Source organism: Papio anubis, chromosome 8 (assembly GCF_008728515.1).
Source record: "Papio anubis isolate 15944 chromosome 8, Panubis1.0, whole genome shotgun sequence".
Lineage (NCBI taxonomy): Eukaryota > Metazoa > Chordata > Mammalia > Primates > Cercopithecidae > Papio > Papio anubis.
Window position 1 is genome coordinate 31692430 of NC_044983.1, and position 20147 is coordinate 31712576.

The 20147-nt window shown below is 42.7% G+C and overlaps 1 protein-coding gene across 2 annotated transcripts in view; it reads right to left on the reverse strand.

The window, feature by feature from the left end:
- Window positions 1-20147, reverse strand: part of FUT10 (fucosyltransferase 10) — a 111863-nt gene that overhangs the window by 17941 nt on the left and 73775 nt on the right. For both annotated transcript variants that reach the window (XM_003902627.5, XM_031669480.1), the window contains one exon: window positions 4491-5326. In XM_003902627.5, the coding sequence (XP_003902676.2) occupies window positions 4491-5326 (836 nt within the window). The remainder of the gene's footprint in view (window positions 1-4490; window positions 5327-20147) is intronic.

Consider the following 20147-nt stretch of genomic DNA (forward strand, 5'->3'; position numbering starts at 1 on the left):
TCAGGGAGTTAGAATGTTCAGAAAACTCCAATTTTTAAAGACTGTTGGATATAGGGTCTGAGTTGGTAATGTCACTGGAGGCTCGAAGCTCTAAAATCACAGTTCCCTGATAACAGTGGGAGCACATAATGGCCAGCTGATAAATGGAGTTTCTGCCTATGCCCAATTGCTTCAGTGGGTGTGCGAATCCACCTGGTGTTTATTTCTTTGGTTACCAAATAAGTATCTGGGATGGTTATACTTAGCAGCCAGGAGAAACTTTACATAAGTTTCCTGACCTGTGAGGTAAAAGACATTATGGTTAAAAAAAAAAAAAAAAAAAAAGTCAAATCCTTAAAACTGCCCCCTCAGTGAGACCAGCCTGGCCAATATGGTGAAACCCCATCTCTACTAAATATACAAAAATTAGCTGGGTGTGGTGGTGCATGCCTGTAATCCTAGCTACTCAGGAGGCTGAGGCAGGCGATTCGCTTGAATCCGAGAGGCAGAGGTTGCAGTGAGCCTAGATCACGCCACTGCACTCCAGCCCGGGCGACAGAGTGACACTCTGTCTCAAAAAACAACTGCCCCCTCAGATAGGATAGTAAGTCTGAAGCAACACCATCATCTTGGAAAAACTGCAGAGATCAATGCCCCATAAGACCAAGGAGTTTTCCCCATCATAATCCCCATCACCACAATTTAATTCACCGTTCTGACCCCTGAAAAAAAAAAAAACAGATAAATCATGGCAGATGTCAGGGGACTACCAGGAACTTAACCTGACAGTAGTTCCAACTGCAGCTGCCTTGCTGAAATTGGTATCTATACAGGATCAGCATGGCTCCAATCAATATCTGATATTGATGCACACCAATAAGCAGCCACTGAGAGAAAGCTCACGACAAGCAGGTAGGTATTATGAGTTATCAGCTGGCCTGTCCCTTTGTTACCCCAATACTGGTTCCATTGACCCATGAACAGGACATTGTGGGAATGATGGAGGCTATGCATGAACAGAAGAGCTTTGGCTCTCACTCAAAGGCAGAATTCATCACTGCGACTGTTGAAGACCTGATCTACTAGCAACAATGATCAATGCTGAAGTTTCTAATAAGGCACCATTCCTTGAGGAGAATGTGTAGCCTCTAGTCTCTCAGTGACAGGCTAAAATCCTTTTACTCAAGAAGGAATAGCAATTAGTCCTTACTGAAATTGACACCTACCTTAGATACACTCATAGGGAACTTCCTTGTCCCCCATACCTCTGCCTACTCTATCACTCAGGGGTTACAGAATACCTTCTTCAGGCCAGGTATGGTGGCTCACATCTGTAATCCCAGCACTTCGGGATTGTGCCATATAGAACATGTTGTGTTCATATAGAATATGTTGTGCCATATAGAACAAATCCCATAAAATAAGTGCAAATGAAAACTAGTGGCTGGGCGCCGTGACTCATGCCTGTAATCCCAGAGCTTTGGGAGGCCGAGGTGGGTGGATCACCTGAGGTCGTGAGTTCGAGACCAGCCTGGTCAACATGGTAGAAACTCTGTCTCTACTAAAAATACAAAAATTAGCTGGGTGTGATGGCATGTGCCTGTAATCCCAGCTGCTTGAGAGGCTGAGGCACGAGAATCACTTGAGCCTAGGAGGCAGACGTTGCAGTGAGCTGAGATCACGCCACTGTACTCCAGCCTGGGTGACAGAGCAAGGCTCTGTCTGGGGAAAAAAAAAAAAAAAGTGGTCTAATACCTTTTCATTTACTTTCATAGAATGTTTTATTCTGCTTTTCAATAATGAGCACATTAGCATTTTGGAATTGGAACTACTTCATTAAAATGCAAGCAGAGCCTCCTAATCATCTTCACTGACCACCTCTCTGGGAGGAATCAGAGCACACTGGAGAAAAGCCTAACTCTCATTTTCCTCAATGAGTCCAAAGAGAAGGACATTCAATCATACCACCTTTGGGCATTCTGAAATGCCACATTCAGTTAGCTGTTTCTGTTAGAACTGAAGGAATGATCTCCTACATCTTTTTTAAAGCTATTTACCGGCCGGGCATGGTGGCTCACCCCTGTAATCCCAGCACTTTAGGATGCCAAGGCGGGCAGATCATGACGTCAGGAGATCAAGACCATCCTGGCTAACGCGGTGAAACTCCGTCTCTACTAAAAATACAAAAAATTAGCCAGGCGTGGTGGCGGGCGCCTGTAGTCCCAGCTATTCAGGAGGCTGAGGCAGGAGAATGGCGTGAACCTGGGAGGCAGAGCTTGCAGTGAGCTGAGATTGTGCCACTGCACTCCAACCTGGGGGACAGAGTGAGACTCTGTCTCGGGAAAAAAAAAAAAAAGCTATTTACCAATGCCAGCATACCCTCTCTTCCAGTTCCCAATAATTATCTCAATAGGGTTTTTGTGAGGTACAGAAGCAGTTAGGGTTTGCATATTTCAGTTTTCTGTGAATATAATCTTGAAGCCTTGAAATGATCTTGAAACCTAGCCCAAGCAAATCATCACCCTGAGAAATTCTGTTTTCTATCTTGATATATTTTGAGAATAAATAATTGGTATAGCATGGACAATTAATGTAGTCTCTACTCTCTCATGTTTTCACAGGGGTGGGTGTGTGAATGGGTAGTGGGGGGTGTGTGTGTGTGTATTTAATTTTTTGCTTATGGCCCTATAAATTAGATCATACAGGAAGCCATCAGAAATCAGGATGCATTCTCTGAGAAGAATGATGTAATATTTAGTGTTCATGTTGCAGACCAAGACAGTCAGCATAAAATACATGATTTTATGAGTTGAACAGTTATACAAAACAAGAAAGAAGAATTTAAATTTTCGTAGTTCTTAAAATCTTAAAAATATATATTTCAAATATTTTAAATTTGTCTACCAAATACATAATTAGTATTTGAAAGCCCTGTATGGTATACATACAATACCTAAAGATAATTTCATATACTGTTTAGGTTTATGTTTGACCTAAAATTTATATAATAACCAAAGTAAACATGTAAATATTTAAGAAAAGTTGTTGGACTTTGGAAAATTTAGATAAGGCCAGGCATGGTGGCTCACACCTGGAATTCCAGCACTTTGGGAGGCTGAGACAGGCAAATCACCTGAGGTCAGGAGTTCGAGACCAGCCTGGCCAACATGGTGAAACCCCGTCTCTACTAAAAATACATTAGTCAGGTGTGGTGACTCATGCCTATAGTCCCAGCTCCTCGGGAGGCTGAGGCATGAGAATTGCTTGAACCTGGGAGGTGGAGGTTGCAATGAGCTGAGATCGTGCCACTGCACTCCAGCCTGGGCAACAGAGTGAGATTCCATCTCAAAAAAAAAAAAAAAGAAGAAGAAGAAAAATTTTAGATAAAACCTTACACATCTGTGAGAGTCTGGCACAGCAATGATGGGTGACAGGTAAGTGCTATGTGTGGGCCACCTCACTCTGTAAACATTTCAGGAGAAGCTGAAAGTAATCTTTCTTTTTCTTTCAACAAATTTCCTTTGAACAAATTCAGTTACACATAAAGTAGGTTCATTCCCATTATAAATAAATAAAGTAAGCAAACAAACACCAAGCACAATCTAGAAATTTGAAGACATTACTAAGAAGTTCGTAACAATTTAAGAAAGTTTTTATAAGGATTATCCTCATCTTTATTTGAGTACTTTCTCTCTATATTAACAAGCATGTGTGTGCCAGAAAGAGAAAGAGTAAATATCAGAGCAGCAAGCGAAATGAAAATGAGTTTGAAAGTGGAGGCTGCAGAGCGTCAGTGTGAGAGGTCTGGCAGAAATTATCGTACTCCTTCGCCACGGCACTGATGGAGAGGCTAAAGGATTGACTGTGTGCATAAGCAGAACTTTTTTTTTTTTTTTTTTTTTGAGACAGAGTCTTGCTCTGTCACCCAGGCTATAGTACAGTGGTGTGATCTCGGCTCACTGCAACCTCTGTGTCCTGGATTCCAGCAATTCTCTCACTTCAGCCTCTCGAGTAGCTGGAATTACAAGTGCATGCCACCACACCCGGCTAATTCTTGTATTTTTAATAGAGATGGGGTTTTGCCATGTTGCCCAGGCTGGTCTCGAACTCCTGGGCTCAAGTGATCCACCCGCCTCAACCTCCCAAAGTGCTCCAATTACAGGTGTGAGCCACCATGCCTGGCAAGAACTCTTAATTTTTTATGTTTGGGACTTCGTCCCCTTTTTTGCAGCTTTCTGTGTCACTGCCCAGCACCTGCAGCATGGGGTCCTCCAGAAAAAACAATAAAGGAGAATGAAGGCTTTCAGGAATGAAGGCCTGTCCGGGGCTTGTAAACTTCACAACAGTCCCAAAAGGTAGTAATGGAACATTCAACCTTCCTGCAGAGCCTGGTCTCTCTGATAGGAATGAAGAACACTGATGAGGTAGCAACAACAGAAGGAAACGCAGGAGAGCAGAGAACATCAAGACGGCCAGCGTGCTGGCTCTATGCCCACCTTTGATTTGCTTACCTTTTCCTGAAGCCTGATATTATCCCACACCTTGGTGCACACCATACACTCAAATGCATCGATGTAATTGTCCTGGTTGACGTCTTGCACTCCCCATTTCCGTTCCCTGAGAGCTGTCAGAAGTCGCTGGTTAGAGATCTCACCCTTCAGCTTCCATTCTACATAGGCCTCATACAATCCGTCATCAGAATCCAGTCGTCTGATGTAAGTTGCCAGTTCCCTGGGGTGAGAAAATTCTGATACAAGAATAGCACTTTTGTTACTTGGAAGCCAGTCTGTGATGCTGGGGGATCCGTAATATACAGGGACCACCCCCAGTTTCAGTGGCCTCCAGAACTTCTCAGTGATGTAGTCATCACAAACGGCATTCTCAAAAGCTAGGATAAACTTATACTGTGCAATGATCCTATAAAAACCATCGGCATCCATAGAGGCTGGATTTTTCAGCTGCTGAGGGAGGTCTTTGTTGCGTAAACATTCACCATAGGAATCAACCTCGATGTAAGCCATGAGCTCGCGAACATAGCTGTCCCTGTCTGACGGTGGGTCACAGTCTGACTGTACATAGACCAGCGGAGCAAGTCTTTTTCTAAGCTTGTTTTTGGACTGCAAAGGAACTAGGTATCGGAGTGACTTCAGGACTTCAATGCTCTCCAAGTATTGGGTAGTTAGTGGCAAGTGGGAATGCCTGCTGAACGTGGCAGTGTAGTTGAACAAGGTGATCACCGGTTTATGAAAGAGCTTATAATTGTTTTTCGGGGACTCTTCGTGAAAAAGAGCCCAGTCATGATGGGCTTTCCGAGGCAGAGGTAAGCTGTCTATGTTAAAGTCAGTACCTAGGAGAAGAAAATGAGATATTAATTAGTATTTCCAAAAGAATGTTGCTAAGTTTGGGTCTACCTGGTAAGATTAGAATACAGAGGAGTCTGAGGCTATGAATAAGAAGCATGTGGCCAGGTGCAGTGTGGCTCATGCCTGTAATTCCAGCACTTTGGGAGCCCTTGAGATCAGGAGTTCGAGATCGGCCTGGCTAACATGGTAAAAATACTAAAAATACAAAAATTAGCTGGGTGTGGTGACACATTGCCTGTAATCCCAGCTACCTGGGAGGCTGAGGCATGAGAATCACTTGAACCTGAGAGGCAAAGATTGAGCCACTGCACTCCAGCCTGGGTGACAGGGCAAGACTCCTTCTCAAAATACATATGTGTGTGTGTGTGTGTGTGTGTGTATGTGTGTACATATACATATACATACACACACACACACACACACGAAGCATGTTACAGTATCACTGCAAAGTGCCTGGCAGTCAGTCACAAGGCTTTCACCCCAGAAACTACTCAGGTAGAGGATCACCAAAGAGGGGGACTATCATTTCTCATTTGATGAAAAAGGAAACGGGAGTCGTGTCTGGCCAGGTTCTGAAGGAGAGTTTACTCCACTGCCTCCTGCGATGGGCTTTTCTTCCTGAAAGTGTTGCCTACAAGAAAACAGGAGAAATAAAGAGATAAAGATAGTTCTTTAAAAAGAAAAGAGCAAGAGAAAGGAAGGCATAAAAGGACAGCAACCAGGTCAGCAGGTTGAGTAATCGCCAAAAAAAAAAAAAAAAAAAGTGAAACCGTGCAAAAGTAGCCAGAAGAAATATAGAGGATATCTTTTTTTTTAATCCAAAATGATCGATTTCAGCAAAGTGCAGTTAATCAATCTTAGTCAAAATGGTAGACAAGAGGCTTTTAAAGACGAAAGAGCTGATAATAGTACTATGTTACAGACCACTGCAGGATGGACAGGAATTAACAAGCGCATCAAGAAATAAAGAAGGCCTAACAGGATTACAATTATGAGTGACCGTAGCATCCACAGGATTAACTGAAAAACCTCTGAAACATGATGATGTGCAGACAGAAGTGATGGATGTGGTAAGCGATTGTTTCCTGACTGCATGGGTAGAGATCCAATCAGGGAGAACTTACTTCAATAACTGAGAAAGAAGAACTAAGACAATAACACAATAGGTAATATACAATTTCTGAAGTATTCTTGACGTAGATAATTTTGTAGACCCTTGAGTTTTTAAAAAATAAATATAAGGAAATGGGGAAAAAAATCCATCTTCCAATACCCACCAGAAAAGAAAATACCGAATATATATTTACGCCAAAACAAAACTTTATCAACATTTTCTGGCAGAGCTCATAAAAATTAATTATTTAATGCTAGTGTACACTCCCACAAATAGATAAACTCTTCGGTGCCAACACTACGTCAATGAGAAATCAATTAATCAAGAAAGGCTTTTAAACAAAGATCAGATAAGATTATGTCACAGGATATATACTAAGCACAGAGAAATTGCTGAAGAAAGTGCCTCTGTTTTGATAACAGGCTTTTATTCTCAATCATCGGCAATGAAGTACTAACATGTAAAAATGGGTTTGTCTTTGTTTATTGGCATTTGCTATATTTGACCTTAGGCTTCAAAAAGAATACTCACCCATATACTTCCAATCTAATGGCAGATAGAGTTGGATGGCTGGCAAAGGTTAATAATCATTAAGATAGAGAAACATGAGGATATGAAAGAGAATGTGAGAAGAAAGGCAACTGACTGCATTGAAGTACAACAGTTGCTGCTCAAAAAGGGTCTAAGCTGGTCGAGTGGCCAATGATAGGAACCAGAACCTATAAAATTGAGTTAGAACACAAAGTTGCCGCCTAAGGCCTAGCAGAGAATCAAGGCCATTACCTGGGAGAGAAAGTACCAGAGTCCGATCCACAGGAATCAGAAGCAGGGATTCAAGGTATGAGATGAGAGATTAAAGAGGATATGATTAAAACAAAAGTGGGTCCACAGTCAACTGGGGGGATCAGGCACAGGGGTTTTGAGTGAGTGACCCAAACACCAGTCACTGCTGCTACCTGCTAGGTGGCACATGGAAGATTCTTAACCTGGCTCAGCATGGGTGCACCTCAGCAAAGATCCCAGATGCGGAGCTGGGAAGCAGAAAGACACAAAGCCTGCCTCGGGTGCTTCAGAGAATGGACAGGGCTCAAGTCCCATCTCTGCTGGTCTACATCAAGAAAGAGGAGGAAGAGCTGAAGGCAGTTGTGTCTAGACTCTTGTGGCCACTATGTAGGTCTGCTCAGGTTGTATTGGTAATAGGAACAGGACTCCAAACCTGTCACTCATGACAACTAGGAGATGCAGGCTTACAGGCTCACTCATAGCTCTGCTGATATGAGAATCTCCATATGGGAAGGAAGGGTAGAAAATCCCTCTTTCATACAATCTATAGTGGCCAAAAATGCCTGCGGAATCTATTCACACACATGCATGAAGAAGTAACAGGCCATTTTAAAAATGAAAATGAGAAGGTCTCCTGCATTCATCTGAATTATGTTTAGTCTGCAGAGGCGCAGCTGCCTTTAATAGTGGGAGATGCTTCTTAATAGACAGGAAAGTTAAAAGGACCTAGCGTTCCAGAAATATTTCCCATGTTTGCTATCTATAAAAGCCATTTCCTGGTAACTTCCCTGAGATACATCCACACAAAACACAACCACACATGCGTGTGCATCTGCGCAATCATGCTAATATAGGTTTTCTGTAAGATTGTCAGATTCTTTCAAACTAAACTTCTCTGGAGAAGATTAAAAATAGGTCATTTTGGCAAGGCACAATGGCTCACACCTATGATTCCAGCACTTTGGGAGGCGGAGGCAGGCAGATTACTTGAGGTCAGGAGTTCAAGACCAGCCTGGCCAACATGGTAAAATCCCATCTCTACTAAAAATACAAAACTTAGCAAGGCATGGTGGCACATGGTGGTAGTAATCCCATCTACTCGGGAGGCTGAGGCAGAAGAATTGCATGAACTGGGGAGGCAGAGGTTACAGTGAGCTGAGATCACACCACTGTACTTCAGCCTGGGCAACAAAGCAAGACTCTGTCTCAAAAAAAGTCATTTTGCCCTGCAAGCTTCTCTCTTAAGCCTAGAGCTTCAGAAGGTAAGTGCTGAAGAATACTGAAATTAGAACCATGACCAACCTGGCCAGGCATGGTAGCTCACACCTGTAATCCCAGCACTTTGGGGGGCTGAGGAGGATGGATCACCTGAGGTCAGGAGTTCAAGACTGGCCTGGCCAACATGGTGAAACCCTGTTTCTACTAAAAATTCAAAAATTAGCTGGGTATGGTGGCACATGCCTGTAATCCCAGCTACTCAAGAAGCTGAGGAAGGAGAATTGCTTGAACTTGGGAGGCAGAGGTTGCAGTGACCCGAGATTGCACCACTGCACACCAGCCTGGGCGACACAGCGAGACTCTGTCTTGAAAACAAAATGAAGCAAAAAAAAGAACCATGACCAACCTAAACTACTTCACTGGGGATATCATGGCCTAGAATGTAAGTGTCAATATTGACCAATTTCTAAAAGGTATTGGATGTGGCTCAGAAAAAAACTGAGTTATTTAGCTCTCCCCAACTCCAGCGCAATGCCTACTATAACAAGAGTTGGAACTGGAGTCTATAGAGAAATGAAAATCAATTAACCTATGGTATATCCATAAAAATGTGACTAACGTATGTGCAACTGGCTCACTAGTTTTCTAGTCATGCTCACTGCTCTTAAATTTAACAACTTCAGATTCAAACTTGCACTCCTCTGGGTTATTTTGTGTCTACTGAATTCTGACAAATGTATTCGTTCCTTTAAACAACAGCTAAATAGATCTTTAGCACTAATGTGCATTGTAAAGGGAACTGCAACTTGGAATACAAATGGAATAAAATGAATGCTGGCAAAGGGTGCCAGATTGCTGACTATGGAGACTGGATCTGAAATAGAGAAGAGCCTGAGAGCGACATACTTTATGGGACGTGTTTATGTGCCCCTCTCCTTCTGCAAGGGCATGGCCTCTTCTTTCATTACTCCCACACAAACTGGTGAAAACAGAAGGCAACATACATTATTAACCTCACTTTACTAACGAAGCATGAATCACTCATCTATACTGAAAACCCCGGGTGGGGACAAGAACATCAGACCAGCAAATAGGAAAGGACTGGAGGGATGACGGGCCCTGCTGCAATGTTGATTCCATGGAATGAGTAACTCATTCTTAGTACTTGCAATTACACCCACAGAAATGTTAGCCAGCTTTAGCACACTAATGATGTGGAAAGCCCAGCCTGCCTTAATTTGGAAAAGACAAGTGCTCCTGCAGAATGCCATCCAAAGGTAATCTGTTTTAAAAAATAATCTCTACCATAAAACTGTTGTGTCCTTTTGGGAGACTGAGGCAGAAGGATTGCTTGAGCCCAGGAGTTCAAGGCCAACCTGGGCAACACAGTGAGTCCCTGTCCACAAGAAATGTTTTTTAAAAATTAGCTGGATGTGATGGTGCACACCTATAGTCCCAGATATTCAGGAGGCTGAGGTAGGAGGATCCGCTTGAGCCCAAGAGGTTGAGGCTGCAGTGCACCATGATTATGCTACTGTACTCCAGCCTGGGTGACAGAGCAAGATCTTGTCTCGAAAAAATACAAATAAAATAAAATAAAAATTACCATCATTTTCTGCCAAAGGTTGTGATTCTTCTTGGGACCTGGAATGAGGTAAAAAAGGGGAAAGAAAGGACTCTCCCTTACTTGCTAACTGACCCTCACCTAATCCCTCAAGCCTTCCCATCCATCCACTCAGGACCCGCACAAATGAACCACTCATTTCCTCTTCCTCTTTGGAGTAAGAGTGGAAGTTCACTCATATCCTGTTCTAGGTCTTGCCCCTCTTTACCCACAATGTCCAGACTGACTCCAGATCACATAAGGACCTGCCACTTAGCAACACTGCCCCAGATCTGAGTAACCCCTTAATCTTTCACATGCTGAACCAACTCTGTAAGCCAGCAGATAAAGTTGTTTTTCACGTTCATATTTTTTCTGGAATGATTTCAAATATACCAATGCCAAATTCCTATAAGAAACAAAACATGATATACATGAAAGGTTTTGTTCTTAAAAATTAAAAAAAAAAAAGCATCTCCAGCATAATGGGTCAATGTGCCAATGCTTCAAATAAACTCATCTCTAAAGCACAGAATTTAAAGCAGAGACCTCCTTTCCAGTGGAGAAAAATTTCTTCCAGATACACCAATGCCCCTGACACACCTGCCTTTGGGATTTAAAACACTAGCCCTATTGTACAATAGTCTTTTGCCCAAGATTACAGTACTGTCAGCCAAACCCGGGTTCATAAAGAGCACAGAGTCAGCTTAGTACTTTTTGCTAAGAGGAAGCTGCATGAGTCATTGGCTTCTCAGTTGCTCAGCTCCATGTCCAACCTTCTATGCTATGCTCCTTATTGTATGGGGCTGAAACCCTGCAAACTTTACTCCTCAGGTTCCTTGGACAACTGGCTTGCAATTAGGTGTTACAAGTAGGAGCACTGTAGGAAGACTGAAGGTGGGAATGATACAAACAGGAGGCAGGGAAATACTGGGTAGAAGAGGGCAGGGTCCCTGGCGAGGGTTCTACCCTCAAGCCTGAACCCTTGGCCCTAAATGAGAAATTTACATCCCCGCTTTCCCACCCGAATGTTGCCTTTTGACCTGCCCCACCCCCTATCCTGTGCCCATAAAAACCCCAAGCTCCCCTGGCAGAGAAGCAGAGCGGTGTGGCAGAAAAGGAGAGATGAGAAGGAGCATCTGAACATCGAGGAGATGAGACAACTGGACATCAGAGATTATAGTCAGAGAGGAGTTTGGCCAGGGATGGTCGGAGAGCAGTTTGGCCTGGGACAGTCAGAGAGGAGTTTCGCCATCCCTGGCCAAACTCCAGGGGAAGATTATCTTCCCACTCCATCCCCTTTCCAGCTCCCCATCCCACTGAGAGCCACTTCCACCACTCAATAAAACCTCCACATTTACCATCCTTCAAGTCCGTGTGACCTCATTCCTCTTGGGCACTGGAAAAGGAACTAGGCTTAGGTGCAAGAGGCTGTCACACTGACTCTCCGCTGAGCTGTTTAACACTTAGCCATCCATGGATGGCACGTGCTAAAACAGCACTGATTGTAACACATGCCCTCTGGGGCTCCAGAGGTCGCAGGCAATCCCTAGACACTGCTGTGGGCTGGTACACAGTTTGTTCCTGCTGGTGCCCAAAAGCACTTGTCCCAGCTCCTGCACCCGCTCACCTGCGTGCTCCCTTTCCTGCAAGGGGTTTGAGCATGGTGGCCAAGTAAACAAGCCACCCCTGTTGCAAGGCCCGCAAGGGGGTCATGGGAACTATCCTGTCTCAGAAGGAAGAGAGAAGGAACCTCTTCCAATGCTCAAGTAGCAGAGCAACCATTAGCACTCCTGACTGTGATAAGATCAGCTATAGCATCAAGGAGTAGTGGCAGTGGTGACATGAGCTAGGCAGAGAGTGGTGATAGTGATAGTAGCAGTGACAATAACCTGGGAGTGCTGGCTAGAGAATTCTTGCCCGATTAACTCATCCCCAACAGTAGAGTCTCAGAGACCCACTAGCCCACACTCTGGGCAATGCTACTTTTCCTGTGCCTCTCCAGTCCAAGCGTAGCAGGGATTTCCTGCAGTTATTCATTCTGTATAACCTTCTCTTCCTGTCTTTTGCTCCACCAGCCCTTCAGCCCCTTTGTAACCAATTCTTGTAATACATTTCCACTGTTTAAAATACCTAGAATAATTTGTTTTCCTATCAGAATATGACTAATACAGAGGTCCATTTCAAAAGCTTGGAACTTCCATCTGATCACAACTGATTATTCCAAGTTCTGCTGCAAGTTTTTTCTTGCTGTCTTGCTCCTAGATTTTTCTAAAAATACCATGTTTCTTGGTGCTATCCCCTTGTTACCACCATCCTAGGCTTCTATTTTCCCTTCTCTTCATCCATCTGGTGATAATGTAAAAGAAAAATGCAAGCCTTGTATTTAAGAAGGAAAAATATAAAATCAGCAGATGAGATTCCTTTTAAGAAAGAAACCATCAAAATACTTGAAACCAAAAACACATTCCCCATTCAGGTACTGTGCTATAAATTCCTTCTCTGGGCTAAGAATCAAAATATACAGAATACTGAGACCCAGGTAACTACAAAGAATAATTAGGTTGGGGTGAAGGCCTCCAGTAATACTGTTTGACTACATTCTAATTGTATCACAAATGACAAATCCTCTTCACTGTGTTCTTGACACTTAATTAAACAGAGATAAAGACTTTCTTTTTGCTAAAAGATTTTACTACAGAGCCTTTTACCCATCTGAAGGAAAAACTATGGCCAAAAGACGTTAAAGCTCATGAAATAATTGGCAAAATATGACTATTGTATGAATAGCAATAGTTCATAAATTACAACCATTGTTAATCACCTCAGCTGTAACTAAACTTGCAGTGACCTGAGTTTTTTCTCATTTCCTGCTTTGGGTTAAATCGTTTGTTTCACAAAACTCAGACAACTTCTAGTGTTTGAGATAACTATGAGTAGTACTACTTCCCTATTAGAAGTCCCTAGAATAAGCTTAAAGTAAAGTAAAGCATTCTGACGACGTCAATATCCAAGCACAAAACAAAATTCAGTTTCTTTCAATAATAAGAAAAAGTGAGAATTAGGTGTTTGGAAGAGAAGAGGTTTTGGGAAGAGAATTGTCCAGAGTGTAGGTCCGTGGATCTCTGAGGTTCCACTGATGGGAGTGAGCTAACCGGGCAAAAACTCCCTAGCCAGCACTCCCAGGTTATTATCACTGCCACTATCACTGTCACCACTGTCTGCCCAGCTCATGTCACCACTGCCGCTACTCCTTGATGCTACAGCTGATCTTATCACTGAAAAGAGAAGAGGAATAACAGTTTAAGGCACCACCCTTCTTCACTCAGGGAAACAGGGGCTGAGATGGCCTTAAGGGGCTGGCAAAGCCAGTTCGGAGTCCCAGAATGTTCTGCAGAACTCTGACATGAAACTTGCATGATGAGGCTACATAACTCTGTAGAGGGTTTATTGCTACCTCTTAATTCTTAATTATTAAAGGCCACATACAGATGTATCACACTCTGGTTTGTTGGTTAGTTACTAAAACTGGATTGACTGATTGATTGATTGATTGATTGGGACAGCATCCTCACTATGTTCCCCAGGCTGCTCTCAACCTCCTGAGCTCAAGTGATGCCTCCCACCTCGACCTCCTAAAGTGCTTTCTATTGCAGTCAACATATCTGGAGACAGAAGACATTACTAACTCAGAGAAGCATAGACATTTCTAAAAAGTAAGGTTTTACTGAGTCCTATTATTTGAAAAGTATTGAGCTGAGAATTCTGGGACTTCAAAGATGAACAAAATAAGCCCCAAGGGATATTATGATTATGAATGTAAATGTTAAACCATTAGCCGATATTCAATCTAGACTAACAAAAATGCAAATGGCCATGGTGGGAGAAAGGAGTAATTATTTCTGACTGGTCAAAGAGTTTGGGGTTGAATTACTGATAAGTACATAGAAAATCCAGCAATTAAGAAAATGAAGACCCAATTACCCAATTATTAACTCAGGGCAGACAAGAAAAGTAATCCGTGTGCTCTCTGGTTCACCTATGAATATTATTTGCATAGTCATAATAATGTAAAGAGGGAATACTGATCCATCAAACATGATAATACAACTATAAGTGCACGGGGGATATAGGAAGGATGAGTGTGTATGTGTTGAACACAAGAGGGTAAAAGAGTGATTCCTCATCTTCCAAGACAGGGAGTCAATGATAATGCTTAATAGCGAAAAATCATGAAATACTAACATCATCATGTTATTAAGAGATCTGATGATAACAACCAAGAGTCAGAAAAAACTATTGAAAGTAGTAGTTCTTTTTTTTTTTTTTGAGAGGGGGAGTCTCACTCTATCACCCAGGCTGGAATGTAGCAGCACAATCTCGGCTCACTGCAACTTCCCCTACTAGGTTCAAGAACTCCTTTCACCTCAGCCTCCCCAGTAGCTGGGACTACAGGCACGCACCACCATGCCTGGTTAATTTTTGTATTTTTTGTAGAGACGGGGTTTCACCTTGTTTGTCAGGCTGGTCTTGAACTCCTGACATCAGGTGATCTGCCCATCTCGGCCTCCCAAAATGCTGGGATTACAGGCCTGAGTCACTGCACCCAGCCTAAAAGCAGTAATCTGAGAAGATACCTATTTGCTATTGAAATGTGGAGCATATATAGCTGTGATAAAAATGAAAGTGAAGTGAACAAAAGATTATATGGGAAAAGTAAGTCTTCTTCCCCACACCCCAGCCATCTAGGTCCCTTCCCTTTGTTAAAGTTCCTTTTGTTAAGTTCATTAAAAAAGAAAAAAAGGTGGTGGTGGGGGTGGGGGGACCAGGTGTGGTGGATCATGCCTGTAATCCCAGCACATTGGGAGGCTGAGGCAGGCAGATCACCTGAGGCCAGGAGTTCAAGACCAGCCTGGCCAAGATGGTGAAACCCTGTCTCTACTAAAAATAGAAAAACTTCACTGGGAGTGGTGGTGCACGCCTGTAATCCCAGCTACTCGGGAAGCTGAGGCACAAGAATCACTTGAACCCAGAAGGCAGAGGTTGCAGTGAGGCAAGATCGTTCCACTGCACTCCAGCCTGGGTGACAAAGTGAAACTCTGTCTTAAATAAAAATAAAATAAAATATAAAATAAATGCAGGAGTAGATAGATGGATGAAGGAAGGAATGCGGGATAAAGGAAGAAAGGAAGGGAGGGAGGGAAAGTATATCCAATTAAACTATGATATAATGCTTTCTTATACCTAGAATTTGTATTTATAGTTAGTGAAAGAGCTCTTTTAAACTTACTTAAATATACATTTTTATTATTTATCACTCTTGTGAATACTTAGAAAAAATATAAGTCAAATTGGTTTAAGTATCAAAACTTCTTCAGAGTCTAACTCTTTTGAATCACTTTTTGATCTCTGATGTCTGTGTATTTCTATACAATATTTTGCTCGGTAACATCAAGACCGTAAGCAATACAGCATTGCTTAAAAGAACGCTCTACTATCATCTCTGAGATTTGCCTCCAAGCTACTGACACCCATCTCCAAGTTTTAATGTTGATGCTTTCTTAACATTACTAAAAGTTGTCAAAGAAAGTTTTCAGACACCAACTAGACTCATACTCTTTTTGTTCTGTGGTTTTGTTTTTGTTTTTTTTTTTTTTTTGAGATGGAGTCTCGCTTTGTCGCCCAAGCTGGAGTACAGTATCGCGATCTCGGCTCACTGCAACCTCTGCTTCCTGGGTTCAAGTGATTCTCCCGCCTCAGCCACCCAAGTATCTGGGATTACAGGTGCCCACCACCACGCCTGGCTAATTTTTGTATTTTTAGTAGAGACAGGATTTCACTTTGTTGGCCAGGCTGGTCTCAAACTCCTGACCTCAAGTGATCTGCCCACCTCAGCCTCCCAAAGTGCTGGGATTACAGGCATGAGCCACTGCGCCTGGCCTAGACTCATATTCTTTTGTCAAATGGTCATTAAATGGTATGTTCATGGAAGCATCAAAGGGCTGTAGTTGCCCCATCATTCCAGGTGGAAAAGCAACCCAGTTCATGTCCATGCAGGCATTCATACTACATCACTGCTGCCGCCCAGCTGACAAGGACGGGCAGGGGGCTATCAGTTGCAAAATACATGTTGATTTCAGAGATATTCAAATGTAAAAAGAAAATAAATATTTTTATAATTAAGGAAAATCTTTTCACATACATGAAAACATATACACTATTAGAAACCTGGTATTATCCGTGTAACTACCATGGAAATACTTCATTATTGGTACACATAAAGCTACCCTATTTTCAAGAATGATCACATGGTATTATTCCATTGTGTATATGCAGTCAGTCCAATATTCTCCCAATTATTCCACTTTGTGGTGCAAAATGCAAATTATGAAAAGTGGGTTGAGGCCGGGCGCGGTGGCTCACCTGTAATCCCCGCTCTTTGGGAGGCTGAGGTGGGTTAATCACTTGAGGTCAGGAGTTCGAGACCAGCCTGGCCAACATGGCAAAAACCCTGTCTCTACTAAAAATACAAAAATAAGCTGGATGTGGTGACACACCTCTGTAGTCCCAGCTACTCAGAGGCTGAGACACAAGAATCGCTTGAACCCAAGAGGCAGAGGTTCAGTGAGCCGAGATCACACCACCACACTCCAGCCTGGGCGACAGAGCGAGATCCTGTCTCCAAAAAAAAAGAAAAAAGAAAAGAAAAGTGGGTTAAGAAGCAGCTATTTTTCTAAGTTAGGTGCATTATATCCTAAGACAGTCAATAATTGCTGATATCTTCAAAAGCAGCTAGAATTTCAGTGCACATTGTCCAGGTGTCTGCCCCAGACCCTTAGCTGGAGGGACATTTTACAGAAGTCAACACTGAACACAGCAATCAATCTCCAAATTAATTAAATCAGAGGTTTATCCTCTGAAACTAACGATCAAGATACCAACCAAGTGTTTTTTTTGAAAGCAAGTCTATCTACCAGGTAGATATGGAAACTGCCAAATCATTTTACACCACTTAGCCTTTGGGATACATTTGACATCAGTTAGAAGCTATGACCTGGAAAAATAAACTCTTTATTCTCAAAACCTGCAGTGTTCCACTCCATTTAATCATCTTAGAGTCTCTCTCTACCCAAGAGGGAAACAGCACAGAATAAAGCACTGTCCTCCAAAGTTAACCATACCTAGGATACTCCTACCCTGATTTTCTGATATACAGGTCTCATCACTGAAACAGCAAAAAACTTGGTCTGGGATTTTTGGTCCACATTAAGAATCCCTAGTAATACAATGTATACATTGTATTTTATATGCCCAGGTCTAACACTGTAAACAAGTAAGATGCAATTCTCCTATGGTAGTCAAAAAAGAATGAGACAGTAAAAGCATAAAGCAAAGGACATAAATATTTTCCAATAATTTTTTTTATTTAAATTGTTGGCCAGACACAGTGACTCATGCCTATAATCCTAGCATTTTGGGAGGTTAAGGCAAGAAGGTCACTTAAGCCCAGGACTTTGAGACCAGCCTGGGTAACACAGGGAGACCTGTCTCTATAAATATATTTTTTTTAAATCAGCCAGGTGCAGTGGTGTGTATCTATTGTTGCAGCTACTCAGGAGGCTGTGGTAGAAGAATCACTTAAGCCCAGGAGGCAGAGGTTACAGTGAGCCGATATCGCACCACTGCACTCCAGGCCGGGTGACAGAGTGAAACCCTGTCTCAAAAAAAAAAATTGTTTTCATCAAATTTCCACTAATAATATCTACTCAATAATGAGAAATTCTATTGAGCTTAAATACATAAAAGAAGGAAAGGGGGTAGAAAGAAAGAGGAAAAAAGAGGAGAAGAATCATCACCCATATTCCCAAAGAAAAGAAAGGCTCAACATCAGGGTTTTTTCCATATGTCTGCATGTTTGTATGGCATGTGTGTGTGTGTGTGTGTGTGCCCGCGCGCGTGTGTATGAGAGACAGTGTGTGGACTATGTGTGTATAGGACTGAGTAAGAAAACAGTGATTTCAGCTGGGCGCAGTGGCTCACGCCTGTAATTCCAGCACTTTGGGAGGCCGAGGCAGGCAGATCATGAGGTCAGGAGATAGAGACTGCCCTGGCTAACACAGTGAAACCCCGTGTCTACTAAAAATACAAAAAATTAGCCAGGCGTGGTGGCAGGCGCCTGTAGTCCCAGCTACTTGGGAGGCCGAGGCAGGAGAATGGCATGAACCTGGGAGGCAGAGCTTGCAGTGAGCTGAGATCGTGCCACTGCACTCCAGCCTGGGCAACAGAGTGAGACTCCGTCTCAAAAGAAAAAAGAAAAGAAAAGAAAATACTGATTTCAGCTCACTACTGATCAGTAGTGAAGTCACTCATTACTGATTAGTAATGAAGTCACTACTGATATGTCTTGAGAAAAAGAAGTTATTGGCTGGTTGTAATGGCTCACACCTGTAATCCCAGTACTTTGGGAGGCTGAGGCAGGAGAATCATTTGAGGCCAGAAGTTCAAGACCAGCCTGGGCAACAGAGTGAGACCCTGTCTCTACAAAAAAAAATTTGAAGTTAGCCAGGTGTGGCAGTGCATGCCTGTAGTCCCAGCTACTAGGGAGAGAGTGTGAGGTGGGATGATGGCCTCAGCCCAAGAGTTCAAGGCTGCAGTGAGCTATGACTATATCACCGCACTCCAGCCTGCATGGGAGAGTGAAAGCCTGTCTTTAAAAAAAAAAAAAAATTTAATAAAAAATAAGTTTATAGTGGGTTAATTTTGTATTATTTATATCTAAAGTAAGAGGAAATCCGTCCAAAACACCCTATCCTGTAAAGACTGTTGTTCAAAGAAGGAACGGAATGGACCCAAAATAAGAGGTGAAAATCCCCACATACACTCTAGTCATGCCAAGGGCAGCCTGACAGGCAAGGCTTCTTGCTGCATGTCTCAACTTATCCCCGTCCTGCAAAGCTGCAGTAGGACACATCTGCAGCTCAGCATAGCAGACAGGCACAGGAGCACAACATGGGTAAGAAAATGAAGCTTCTCAGGCCAGGCGCGGTGGCTTATGCCTGTAATCCCAGCACTTTGGGAGGCCGAGGCATGCAGATCACCCGAGGTCAGGAGTTCGAGAACAGCCTGGCCAACATGGCGAAACCCCGTCTTGACTAAAAATATAAAAATTACCCGGGCGTGGTGATGCACGCCTGTAATCCCAGTTACTTGGGAGGTTGAGGCACAAGAATTACTTAAACCTGGGAGGCAGAGGCTGCAGTGAGCCAAGATCACATCACTGCACTCCAGCCTGGGTGACAGAGTAAGACTCTATGTCAAAAAAAAAAGGAAGGAAGGAAGGAAGGAAGGAAGGAAGGAAGGAAGGAAGGAAGGAAGGAAGGAAGGAAGGAAAGAAAGAAAAAGAAAAGAAAGAAAATTAGGGTTCTCAGAGAGGGATCTCATTATACAAAGTTTGGGAGTGTGGGATGTGCTTGGATAGGTGAGTTCACAAAGCTTTCAGCTGCTACAGCCTTCATACCACAGCTTCCCCACCATGTGGAGAAATGGCAGAGTAAAAGGACGTCTTCAGTGACAAGTTGAACTGCTGAGCAAAACAGGTCTGCCTGCCCCAGACTTCTAATTTAATAAATAAATGCCTTTATTGCTAAGCCACTTTGGGTCAAGTTCTTGATGGATGCAGCCTAATGCATTTAAATGACAATGGCAGGTCTCATTATGTTTGGGAAGTCTGCATACTGGTGTTAAGAAAAAAGAAAAGAAAAGAAAAGAAAACTATTCCATTACATAACATCAAATATGAGAAATTACCTAATGGGTACAATGTATGTTATTAAGGCTATGGAAAACCTAAAGCCCTGACTTGTATGTAACAAAATTACACTTGCACCCCATAAATTTATACAAATAAAATTTAAAGTATCATCACAACAACAAAAAAGAAGGAGCAAAGTTGTAGATGAGACCGTTCCTGATCTTTTTTCTATACATGATAATTTGCTACTGCCAATAGGACTCTGGAAAGTGAATACTTTTGCAGGAAGAACTTTCCAAATTGCTCAAGTCTTCATGTTGCTCCCTATCCAGTGAT